The sequence below is a fragment of the Hippocampus comes genome, unplaced genomic scaffold, assembly GCF_001891065.2.
Source record: "Hippocampus comes isolate QL1 unplaced genomic scaffold, H_comes_QL1_v1.1 scaffold261, whole genome shotgun sequence".
Lineage (NCBI taxonomy): Eukaryota > Metazoa > Chordata > Actinopteri > Syngnathiformes > Syngnathidae > Hippocampus > Hippocampus comes.
The window spans coordinates 1882660-1895874 of NW_017805824.1; the positions used below are offsets into that span (position 1 = coordinate 1882660).

Sequence of the window (13215 nt, forward strand, 5' to 3'; positions counted from 1 at the left end):
ATCCTGACAACAGACGACTTACCAGAGATTCACATTTAGTCCCAATAGGGACTTTTGTGGGACATATTATCTTACCTCCTATGAGGGATGGTTGGAAGTGGGCTTTTAAGGGATACAAGGATTACATTCTGAGATGAATAGAGTCATCTACCTATCTCTGTCTCCACAGATAGAAAGATTGATGGACAGAAAGATGATAGATAGATAGATGGATAGATAGATGGATGTACCTGAAAATATCAGGTCACTTGTATCTCAAAGCGCCACCCTTTAAACCGGTTAAAAGACAAGTCTATCCATCTGAAGGTAAAGTATTTCCATCTGGCTTTAGGTGGAAGAAGGTGGATACCGTGGACTGACACAGAGGAGAGACACTGGCAGAGAGAACATGGAAACTCCATACAGATACTAAGCTGGAACCCAAGGCAACAGTCCAAACCACCACTTCATCATGCTTCATTTATATGCATTCATTACTATATACTGTGTGTGTACATATATATATATATATATATATATAGACTGGTATTTATACACACCTTGGACACACACATACTGTAGTCGCTGATGGTGTAATGGTACAGTCGCCTGACTTGTGTGCGGGGAGCATGGGATCGTTTACCACTCAGTGACGGTGTGGATGTGGGTGCGAATAGTTGTTTGTCGCTCTATGTGCCCTGCGACTGGCTGGCGACCAGTTCAGTGTGTAGACTGCCTTCCGCCTGAAGTCAGCTGGGATAGGCTCCAGCACCGCCCTGCGACTACCTTCTGGATAAGCGCTGTTGAAAAGGGATGTGTGTGTGTGTGTGTGTGTGTGTGTGTGTATGTATATACACACACACACACACACACACACACACACACACACACACATATACACACGTGCATGCACTCGCATATATAGTTACTACAGGTCTCTGCTGCCCTTTAAATATAATGTAGCAACAGGTACAGTACAGACAATTAGCCACCAGAACTTCACATGCATATTTTTGCTGGTGCAGCACCAGGGACAGTGCCCGGAACCAAATTGTGACACAAAAACTACTCCGAGAAGCTTTGCAAAATCCGCAATTAACCACAAAACTGGCAAGCAACACCAAGTGAGTCAAAAAAAAACAAAACAAAAAAACAAAAAACAAAAAAATACACACACACCTCAACATACACCGCTCTGCTTTCAACATATGAGAACAATATTTCTGGTATAGACATTGAAAGACATCTACTTACTTATTCGTCCAGGAGCTCAAAAATGCAGACTCCTCATTTCCTCAGTGAAACACATTCATGTCACTCATCGCTCTTAATTTACTCTCCTGTAGTGTGCCACTTTTGAATGATCTTCTGTGAAGCAGCAGCTTCATTTGCCTCCCTCATTGGTCACCAGGGCGTGTGGAAAAAACGGACAGAAACAGAGGGAGGGGGGAGGGAGGGGGAGAGAAAGAGAGAGAGAGAGAGAGAGAGAGAGAGAGAGAGAGAGAGAGAGAGAGAAAAGGAGAGAGAAAGAGAAAGGTTGGGCTTGTTCCCTTACACTCGATGAGTTGGAGTCTGAAAGCAAGCCTGCATGCTTGGTAAAAGACATGAGTTGTGCAAATTTACACAAAATGCTCAAATAAAAAGACAAGAGCCATTAATGCTGTGATCTCTCCAAAACACGACAAATACAATTGCAAGCCCTCCACATCCTTAATTAATGTGAATGCTCATCTGTAGCGTTAATCATTTTAACTCATATGCCAATAAAACCGAAGCCATGTTGCTTCTACATTCGTCTTGTGATGCGAGCCAAAAGCTGCCGGAAATGCCAGAGCAGAACAGAACATTAGGTACACCCATACATTCTCAGATCTACTTTAATACAAGAGATGTGTACATTTCTTTTATTAATTGACCCTGGCAAACTGCAAGCACAACGGCAACAGAAATGTCGCCGTATTTAACTTTTTCACTATTTAAAGAGTCCCCCGTGACTCTTAAGACCAAGCGGTGCATGTTTCTGCAAATGTGGTGAATACATAGACAGTTCTCAAGGCTGTTTCAAGCTCCCCTCGTTAACAGCATCCCCACTGTCCCAGAGAAATGTACATTTAGATGACTTGGCTTCTTTTACTGTTTCAAGATTCCGCCAACAGGTCCATGTGGACGAGACGTGGACCTCCCACACCCCAGCATTCATGACGTCACCCGCTGCGAGGCTCGTCTATCATTTAATGGCAACATGTTACGTAACGTATTGTTTCCACACAGTGTTGATATATGCTTCGCAATACACCCACAAATGTATTCTTTTATGAATGTGTCGCAATGCATTGCGTTATATTTTTTAGACTGTATGGGAGAGGAGAGAAAAATGCCACTTTTTGAGATGTTGCCAAGTGGGCCGTAGGTGACCAAAGACAAATGAGAAAGTGGCTTCAAATTGAGACCAAACCACAATTTTGGAGATGAGTCACTCAAGCCGGCGTGCTATGCCGGGGAGAAAGTGGAGACTTAATTGAAAGCACTTTCTAACAAATCCTATTTTCGGTGGCCTTGTGCTGACAACACGTTTGTTTTCTCTTACTTTTCCACTTTGAAGGATTCGTCTTGAGTGCAGCTGGCAGCGTCATTGGCTCCACTCCGCCAATTAGTCAAATAAAAACATGCTGCTTCGGGAGGCTTGTTTTTTTTATCCTAACACTGTTGCGACAATTTTTCATTAAATAAACACGTAAGTTTTGTCATTTTAAAAATCATAACCACAAAGTGCAAAATAATTTGCATGTGATTGTAAGCGCGGATGAGTATTCATCCCTGCGATTGGCTGGCAACCCATTCAGGATGTACCCCGCCTACTGCCCGAAGACAGCTGGGATAGGCTCCAGTACGCCCGCGACCCTTGTGAGGATAAAGCGGATCAGAAAATGGATGGATGATTTTGAAAAAAAAAAAAAAAATCACAACAAAATAAAAACTATCAAGAAAAATCCCAAACGATTGTAACCCCGGCACACACACAGCTTCCATCCCTGCCTAATCGTTGAGTGAAGCATGTGCTTGGAGGCACACACCTGAGCCCAGCAAAAATGAGGACCATCTGAGCCCCCTCACAGGATGTTCTCTGCTCTTACACATGGTTTATCGACGCACACATGCACCCCTGCGGCAGGTTCACATCCTTGTTGTCACTCGAGCAATCTCGTGTGTCTAATGTTGCGTTTGAGTGGCATCCCCCTGCAGTAGCCCCGCCGGGCTCAAAGGTTAGATATAGAAACATGAACGTTTGCAAGTAATTAAAGGACTTAATTGACGCCAATGTTTCACAAAATAGGATAAACATTGCGCCAACCGAGATGTAAATAACAGTAGTACAGTGTTATTTACATCTCGGTACTAGTAGTACATGACCAGGCTTGGTTTTCACCAGGACATGGTCAGCAGCATTCTTACCTTCCGTCATCATCATATAGCCCTCCTTACCTACAAATACTATTTTTTGAGACAACCGTGACGGGGTCAAATCAAATATGACATCACTTAAGCAGCCTCAATGGCTCCACATGATACAAGGAATTCTGATGTCTACACAGGTTAACCATGACTGAACAATTGCGGTCAACAGATGGGCCCCAGTGATCTCACATGCACTACTTTTATGTACACTTGCATGAGCAAAAGTCCTGCCTATAGATGCTAATCTTGCAATTGACAGTGTCAAGAAAGGTATATCTATGGAGTATGAGGGACAACTATCTTAAATTAGGCCTCATTTTATAAGACTCTTGGTCAATGTCTCATTAGATTGTGAATGTGATGCTGAATTACCAAAAAACAAACCCCTGCGCACACAACTTTTGAGATTTTCTACAAGATACAAGGTTGTGCCAAATGCTGATCTACCTTTCCGTAATTTTTTTGGTAGTAGTGTCCTGACACTTCACAGGTCCTTTCAGGTTTCTGTGCAATTCATACCAAGCGCCTCTCGAAGTCACGACCACTTTGACTCTTGCGCCATCTACTGACATCAAACAAGTGTTGCAATGTATGCACGTTTTTTTCCCTGAGACTATTAGAAACTCCACTTTGGTTGTCATTTCAGGTTTCCTTCCAAATTGTGGAGTTTTGGAGCACTCTTGTCCAGTCCGCATAAATTTGCACTGATTCTGTGAAACCAACCATTTAGTGAAAGAGAGTACAGTGCTGTCTTCAATTATGTGGTTGTCCAGGACCTTGGAAAATATCTGGCATCGGGTAAGACCCTCAATCACGACAGTCTCAGGTTCATCTTTTTCAATACTTTATTTTGCAAAGTTCCGAAGTAACAACTATTACTTTTTCTTCTCCACATCCTGCTCAGCAGCCTCTTTGGCTCTCTTGGCACGGATACCGAAGAGACGTGCGTGAGCGCGGGCCATGCGCAGGCTGGCGAAAGCCTTGAAGTTCTTCTCATCTTCAGAGATAATCCGGGCCTTCTCCTTCTTGTGCACCTGGAAGGAAAAAAAAAAAAAAAAAAAACGATCAACACCTGCTCAATGTGTTTAACAATGCTGCTCAAGTATTTATTTGTTTTTGGAGAAATGCAGTCATCAGAAAAAGGGGTTCAAAAGTATCATCAATTAAATACAGAGATTCCGGAGAAATTGTCGTCATCTGACTGCACCACTGTAAATGAAACTTAAGACAGGCTTTCCCCATTCTAATTATATAGCCTTTGAACAGTGTTAACTCACAGTTTTGATGGGCATCACTGGTCCCTTGAGCTGGGTGGCCATCTTCAGTTCCTCCTCCTGAACACCCAAGAGTGTTACTACAACACGAAGACAACTACATCCCTCGACCTATGCACAACTTTAAAATATTGGCTGTAAATTTTGCCCGTTACGGGCATCCAAATTAAGTACCCACACCCAATTTCGGTTACTCATTATACAGCAAGTGTCGTATTTTAACCCAAAAAAAGCAAACACATTTCAGTGTCACATTCAGTGTCATTCTTTTTTTTTTAAGTTACTTATACAGCTTAAAATAATAATAAAAATACTGGACGTTGGTGTCGGCAAAACCAACGCTACGGAACCCTTAATGCCACTTGAGGAACTTACAGTGCTGTCTCCCTTCTTAGGAGCAGAAGCCTTCCTGGGGAACAGGATGAGCTTAGAGCGGTACTGTTTGAGGCGCTGCACGTTGGCCTGAAGAGATTCTGTGGACCTGTTGCGGCGGCGGGGATCCACAGAGATTCCGATGGTGCGGGCTGTCTTTTTGTGGATGCCGGCAGCCTACAAGGTGGAGCATTGTCTCAGTCAGAATGCTTCAGATCTGTCAGTTGGGTTGCCATCTTAACCGGGGGTGAGGGTTGATCTTGTTTTGTTTTGTTTTTTTTTTGACAGAAACAGTCATCAGAAAAAAGGGTTCAATGCATTCATCAAGAAAATACAGAGATTCCGGAGATTGTCATCATTTGACTGTTTAATAACAGAATGAGATTCAAATGCAGATCATTTGCTTAAAAAAAAAAAGTTTTAAATAATAAACCTGCACTTTTGACACGTGCATTTATATTTATATGACAGTTAAAAAATGGGTTAGGGGTCCATAATGAACCCATAAAATTTCTACCGTTAGATTTCAAATAAAATTGTTTTTAGAACGAGTCCCAACTGTGGCATTTTATGTATTGTTCTGTGCATAAGAGTGCTACACAATTACTTAGGATTAGTGGCGCATGCTATCTATCATACATGCTGATAGCGTGAAACTGATCTATCCAATTTTTAGTTATAGTTACTTTTTAAAAACAGACAATTCTGTCACTCCATTTCATTGCATATTTTGGTCTACTAACAGCATGGTACAGGGAATAAGTAACGTAACAGGGATCACCAATAAGGACAGTTCCAAACATTTTGTCAAGCAAAACCGATCCATTTGGCGTTATTGCAAAGATTGTGTGCTTCTATTAGATATTTTAGACTCATTATAAACTCGTTATCTGAAGCATAACGTCTCAAGAAACAAATTGCTTGTGGATTACCTTGAGCTCCTCCAGGGTGAAACCACGTCCAGCACGGACCCTAGTGTGGTATCTGATGGTGGGGCATCTGACTTGTGGCCTCAGTGGCCCAGCGACAGGACGGGGAGCGATGCGACGGGCCTTGGCCTGGCGAGCCTTTTGCCTGACGAAAGACAACGCTCGGTTAAACTTTCACAAACCATAAAGACCTGCATTTACAGTACACAGAAATACACTGCTCTATTAACATTCGCCATGAATAGTGTTCTCCATTATTTGCAGAGGACAGAGACCAAGTCCTGTCATGGACAGCAAAAATCTGAAACAATTGTCAAAATTTATAACTGCCTGTAGTAATCAGTGACACAGCACTACATTAATTTGTTCCGGCCGTACACACTTTTCATGTTTTCTCGATAGCGCGATCACTTGCATGTATCGTTTTCTTGGGAGACATATTCAGGGAAAATTTATAGTGGGGAAAAAATAAACATTACCTGGGTGAAGTACACGACAGACTGATCAAAAGACCTTGATGCTAGACAAGTGAGCATTACACATGGATTTCAGGAAGAATATGATGGACGCCCACAATTCGATAGGGGCCCAGTCAGACCATGCCAATTCCAATGGCAAATAATTTTTTCAAACACAATCTGTGAATGCTGATCCCAAAATATCCGCATCTAATTTTTCATTTATGTAAAAAATGACGGTTATGAGATTTTTTTAGTATATTGTAGGCACACAACAATACAACGCATACCTCCGTCATTGCAGTAAAATAAAAATAATAAAATTCCAATATGTTCCGGTTTGCAGACTTTGTAGTGCCAACATCACCTATAATCAATATCATCTTCTCTATGTAACATACATTGAAAATCACTTGAGACAAGTCAAGTAGAAACACGCAAAATGTTCTTCCTAAATATGCCAACTCAGCGAAACGTCTTTGCCCGCACACACACTCACCTGCGGAGTTTCCTAGCTGGCTGGTTGAACCAAGTGCGGACTCTTTTCTGCCAGTCTTTGTGGAAGTGTGGGTTCAGGATCATTCCATTCCGGCTGGGGGCCATGGCTGCCTACTTCCCTGAAACGCAAGCACGAGACACAGGCATGAGAAAACTTCCATGCCAGTACTGTCCCACCATGCATTTGCCCCAAGCAATGGCTGACAGACAGCAAGTTAGCTAGGCTAGCGGTAGATCTATTGGAGACCGACATGTTTGTTAGCTACTTATACAAGTGAACATGGAATGGAATTTCTGCCCAGTGTATGTTCACTCGCTCACACACTCATTCGTTTATTTATTAACAAGGTTACATCTTTTAATTTTGTAATGTCAGCAGCAACAGTAGCAGACACGCTACGGTCAGTGGACATCACCATGAAAACAGCCGCTTAGAGAAGCCTCAACTAAAATTCTCCAGTCAATAATCACCTAATCTCAAAGGTGACAAATCGCACTACTGAGTGGAACAATTTAAAATGAGAAACGCTTTGTCTAGGTTTTGGATTGAACACGATTCTACAAAAACTAGCAGAGGATATTTTTCATACCTACAAGGGAGGAAAATGGCCGAAAGGAAAAAGGAAGAAGAATTGTGGTGGATTGTGGGATAGGCGTCAAACAGCCAATCACCGAGCAGTAGTCTAGTCAAAGAGTATGTACAGCGTCCAGACCTACCTTTCTACGGTTGTTTGGATACGTGTACTTTTTTTTGTGCTCAAAATACCTGATTTTGAGTACAAATTCAAAGAGTCGTACTACAAACGAAATACAACGTAGAGTAGTGTGCTACACACACTGACCCTTTCGTTGGTTAGAACGCGTAATTTAGGTTTGGCAATTATTACGTTCCACATTGAAGCCGTTTTGCTGTCAGTAATGTGTACGGTCCACAACTTATTGTTGATAATAGGAGACGAACATCCATGTTGTCAATAACAGAATCCTTTTTACTTCTGTTTAATTGTCTATTTAATGATTATTGTTTGTTATGTTGTAAAATATAGAGTGCTAATTTTCACATTGCAAACAATTTTGGGGGCTGGAAGGGATTAAAGGCAAAAATGATGAGATTGCGTGTTTTGAATTATTAACATGGTCAAACTCATATCAAGACACCACTATATTTGCTTATGAAAATGCAGACTTTCGCAGAGCTCAGTCACGCTACTAACATTGGACAAATGCAAATACTCATTCCAAAATTCCATAGGCTACATATATTATTAGGGCTGCAACTAAGAATGATTTAAATAATTGATAAATCAGTTGATTATTTTAGGATTTGCAGTACACGATCAATCAAATTTAAAAAAATATATTGAGGATTCAGTTCCTGGTTCGAACATAATTTAGAAAATTGGCAAAAAAATTGCTAGTTTATTTGACACGCACACGTACACACACAAACACACACACACACACTCTCTCACACGTACACGCACGCGCGCGCGCGCACGCCCGCACACACACACACGGAGGCAACAGAAATTTGGAGATTTGCTGTTGAGAAGCTGATATTCTGAGGATTGGGACAATTCTGTTAAACAAGTAATTTGTCGATGAATCGTTGCAACTCTGCTTATTATTCAGTTTGTCTTAAAACCAAGACCTGCAATTTTAAAAGCCAACACCAGTGGCATAATGTTGATAAAAATGAACCGCTCTGATAAAGTTGCGGTCTTCCCTTTGAACACCAGAATGTGCAATAACTACCGGTCATCATGTCATTCATTTAGTGATTTTAAAAGCGCTGCCTCATTAATCATTAATCAAGTGGCCTCTGTTCTCTATTCCTATCTGGACCTAAGAGGGCAAGGGTCAAGGTGCATGGACTGTAGGCACAAGAAGCACCTGAGTCAAGTACACACACCAACACCTTCATCAGCAAAAGCGTTTTGTTTTTTTTAACCGATTGCATGTTTGCTTTTGTACCAGTTTCACTGTTCCAATTGTTCAAATCGTGTTTGAATATGTGAAAATAAACTTGGAACACCTGCGGGCATTTCTTCTCAAACAATAATGACATTTTATTTCATGAAGGTGACAGTGCTTACAATTACTGTCTAGTTTTCCATCTCATTTGTGCATCCAAGAGCACCCAACAAACTAGACCCAACATTCCTAAAAGCCCTTATGTGGTTTTACTAACTCCATCAATCTATATATTCGAAACAGACACTATTGACAGACAAAAATGATTATTATAGCACTGTTTCTGTATGAAAATAAATATTACAGAGAATGAGGGCTGTTGCGAGATGTTACTGAAGTACAAAAGTAGCACAGCGAGTTGAAAGATTTATTATTCCAGCGATTTGATAAAATTATCATATGCATCTTGATCCATGAGGCCTTGCAGCTCTTCCGGCCTTTCGATGGTCATCTTGATGAGCCAACCTGCAAAGGGAGAGGTCAAGCTCGAGGGACGAGTGTACACGTTTTCTGCCGCGCATGCTCTTGGGGCTCACCGTCTGTATAGCAGGCTTTATTCACCAGTGCAGGATTGTCGGCCAGCTCGGTGTTGATTTCCTTCACTTCACCTGTCAGCGGTGAGTAAAGCTCACTTGCAGCCTTCACGCTTTCCAAGGCACCAAACTCCTCTGCAACGCAAACACGTGGGTAATGTCACACACGCCTTATCTCACGGCACGCTTTTGCAGAAATGTCAAGCGTTGGCCGGGCGTACCCATTTGCTCAAGGCTTTGGCCCACTTCAGGGAGTCCGCAGTACACCACATCGCCTAAAGCTTCCTAAAAATAAATAAATAAATTAATAGCCAATACAGTAAATGAATTTAAATGAATGGAAATTCCTTTAATCTGTTCCAGCTTTCCCCCCAAACTACAACTGTTCAATTGTGTAATTTAACTCATTCAGTACCAGCCAATTCTAGACCCCCCCTTTTTTTTTACCCTAAGTCTTGGAAAAATTGAAAAAAAAAAGTATCTGGGGTTGAACGTGTGGAGTGTGAAAAGACATAAATATGTCTTTGGGAGTGAATGAGTTAATATTGAAAAATAGCACTGATAATACTGTATTTTATAAAAAACATACAGTCATGACATAATGAAATAGAATGAAAAAGAATGAAACCGTTTTTTGTTTTTTAAACCGTTTGCCTATTATCTGAAATGCTATAGACCAAACCAGTGACTGAATCATAATTCATTTGTGAATGTTTGTGTCTATTCACTGTCAATTTGAAAAACCGTGGAATATGGATTTTTCGCTATTGGGACCGGGTCTGGAACATTTCCCAAATGATAAACAGCGGCTCACTGTACGAACAAAGGAATCAAGCAAAGCCTGAAATTTGGTCCATAATGTTGGGTGACATTGGTAATCTCAATTTGTAAACACGTGACTAAAAACGAATAATTCTTATTAACCACGTGAACTGTACTGCTGTGACTATGTGGCGCGTCTTAAACTCGCTGTGAATGACATCACTTAGCCTTGAGTAGGGAGAGTTTCAAAAGATGTCCAGTTCAGCGTACCTCCTTCAACAACCACTCTAAGTTCTGTCACGACTGCCTACGTAACCTTCAAGCAGCTGCTCAAGTAGCCCTCTCCCTCTGCCTTTGTCTCTCCTTTAAATGAAGCTCAAGTGTTTTCTGAGTTTGCTCACATGACATTTCATTTCATTGAACTGAATACAGATTGAGGCATAACTGGTTGGATGTCATTCACCACAATTAAAAAAAAAAAAAAATGACAAGGAGAAAAGCTTCCAACCGCAATGTCACTACGAGACAAGCTAACAGTGAGCCTAACTTCTTGTGCAATGATACCTTGAGTTATGACTTTAATTAGTTCCGTAACTGAATTTAGAACTCAACACATTTAAAATCAACATTCCCATTGAATTTAAATGACATGTAATTAATCCGTTCCAGAAAAAAAAAAGTTGTTTTTTTTTTTAAAAAGAAAAAAAAAAGCGGTGCATTGTGTAAAAATATAACAAAATAAAAAGGACTTATGTATGTAGTGTAACTGCTTTACTTTCGGACAAGTCCCCCCCCCAAATATAGTGCTGTACGTGTTCCTTAAAGGGGTCCAGCCTAGTGAGGGACATTCGAAACATGGCATGTCCATTTGATTTTTGACCTATTGTAGCGGCTTGTGAGTATCCCCATTTTGTATTTGAGTGTTACAGGTCAGACCAAATCATAAACGAATGATTAGCGAACAGACAAAGACAAAGTCTTACCTGAGCATAATTGCTGATACCGACGGTGCCAATGTCACCTTCTACTCGCACCCACTCGTGCTTATCTGTGAACTTTAAAGCTGCACAGAATCAAAGCAAGAACAAAGATCAACAGGTAAAATATTTAGTTCATAGCATTATTTTCTAAAGACACTTATGGCGGAACCTCAAATCAGTCGCACAATTCAGAATTTGACAGACATTTTATTTAGTATTGGTTGATCCTTTACTAATCCATATAGATATATTTTTTTCAAACAAGTTAAAACATTCACTGAACGAACACACTTCTAATGTCAACACTTTTGTGTTCGGTACAACCTTTAAAAATACTTGTGCAAATCGGGATTGTGCACGTTAAGTGTAGTACCAAGTACAGTCAAGTAAAAAAAAAATACTAATATGTTTTATGCACTCGATGAGTCTAAACGTGGCATTTTGAATTTGTAGAATATGAATTAAGGAGAAACATCCACACACTTGTATCCACCTGGGGGGGGGGCAGTCATTTTGCCACTTTGCTGTCAACTGAAAATGACATCAGCCTAAGGTTCAGCAGCACCCCCTTTTCTGGGTTTTAACGAATTCACCATTAGAGTGGTTCTACGATGAATTAGAACAGTGCGAGTGTTTCATTCCCCAGTGCTGGCACCATTTCAGCATGCAGACAAATACAGGCTTGAACCAGACTGTAATATGTTGATGCATGGCTGGGAGAGCACAGTCAGGGATGCCGTCCCCAAGTGAGAAGGCCTCAATACATGGCTTCTACACGGAATTCTTTCAAAGGTACTGTAACAATACACAAACAAACACTGTCGCAGAAACTTACTTACACGTGTGCGTGCTAACATTCATTTTACTTAGGATGGCTGGCATACGTTTACCGGGTTGCTACATATTGCACAAGCAGACATATTTGTTAGGATTGACAGGTCACTTGATTGAAAGCGTCAGACTGAAGAAGTCATGCTTAGTTGTGCGTTAGCATTGCTAACAGGCTGCTGCTAATCTTCAACACGAGTTAAAAGTTTGTGTCTGACCAGCGAGTCGAACGTGACGTCCACTTCCGCTTGGGATTGTGAACCCCAATTCCCAAGTGTTTTACCTTCGGCGCGGGAGGTCGTAGTGCTCAGTGTCCTCGCCGCCCACACCAGCCGTGTCGCTGGGAGAGCCGCGGTGGGCGACAGCTGGGGAAGTCCGGAGGTCAAGTTTGCGGAGAGGCACCGCAGCGCCGCTCTCATCGCCATCTTCACTCCGTGTGGGTGAGCGTGGGAGCCGGCGCACATACACTTGACCTCGGGAGCGCGCATCATCAATTGGGGAGGGGACGGGCTCTCGTTTTTGCTGACATCTAGCGGCCAATACGCAGATTCGAGTCACAGCAAGTAGCAAGCTCAGACAAGACATTGTATGATTTCTTTTTCCGCGCTATAGGGGCGTCACTAGGTTTCAAGAACAAGGGGGGCTTAGCCCCAAGGGGACCACAGCCCCTTTAGGGGGGTCCGGGGGCATGCCCCCCCGGGAGAAATTTTTTCTACATTCTGTTAAAAATCCATCAATTCCGTGCACTTTGAGAGAAAAATGAAGAGGTTATGAAGAACTACACGCATCACATTAGTATCCTCTTTACTATGATGGGGCTTCCTCCCCTGGACTTTAACTGGACTAGATAATAGAAATTATAAAGAGTTCAAAAGTTCAATCTTGGTTGTTCAAGGGAATTAGAAGGATGCCCGATAACATAACCTATATGACAGTAGGCCTATATTCCTCTCTACCAAAATGTATTAATATATGCTTAGCCCCCAGAAGACTATGTATTTTGAGATGTCTGCCTTGATATGCAATTTAAGTTAGTACAATGAGATGCAAAAGCTTCATCACTTTGGAAAAACACAAGTTTGCTGCTCAATACTTACTGTAAGCTCCGATTGCATTTTGGGAACAGCCTTGCAAGTAAAATTAGCCTTGAGATCTGATAGACTCACCTGTCC

The 13215-nt window shown here is 41.6% G+C and overlaps 3 protein-coding genes across 3 annotated transcripts in view; all 3 read right to left on the reverse strand.

Annotated features, from left to right (window-relative positions):
* The window catches only part of cpne7 (copine VII), a 32424-nt gene extending 31029 nt beyond the window's left edge, over positions 1-1395 (reverse strand). Inside the window, exon 1 of the mRNA XM_019887030.1 lies at positions 1234-1395. The gene's annotated coding sequence lies outside the window, so the exon portion shown is untranslated. The remainder of the gene's footprint in view (positions 1-1233) is intronic.
* Positions 1396-4262: 2867 nt separating this feature from the next.
* rpl13 (ribosomal protein L13) lies at positions 4263-7657 on the reverse strand. Its single transcript, XM_019887011.1, has 6 exons — positions 7557-7657; positions 6968-7085; positions 6014-6155; positions 5085-5258; positions 4713-4769; positions 4263-4469 (listed from the first exon to the last, which is right to left on the reverse strand). The coding sequence occupies exons 2-6, from the start codon at positions 7069-7071 to the stop codon at positions 4311-4313; spliced, it is 636 nt and encodes a 211-aa protein (XP_019742570.1). The 5' UTR covers positions 7072-7085; positions 7557-7657; the 3' UTR covers positions 4263-4310.
* Positions 7658-9293: 1636 nt separating this feature from the next.
* On the reverse strand, positions 9294-12525 carry gcshb (glycine cleavage system protein H (aminomethyl carrier), b). The gene is made up of 5 exons (XM_019886449.1): positions 12327-12525; positions 11219-11298; positions 9695-9758; positions 9477-9608; positions 9294-9405 (listed from the first exon to the last, which is right to left on the reverse strand). The coding sequence occupies exons 1-5, from the start codon at positions 12505-12507 to the stop codon at positions 9311-9313; spliced, it is 552 nt and encodes a 183-aa protein (XP_019742008.1). The 5' UTR covers positions 12508-12525; the 3' UTR covers positions 9294-9310.
* Positions 12526-13215: the final 690 nt, after the last annotated feature.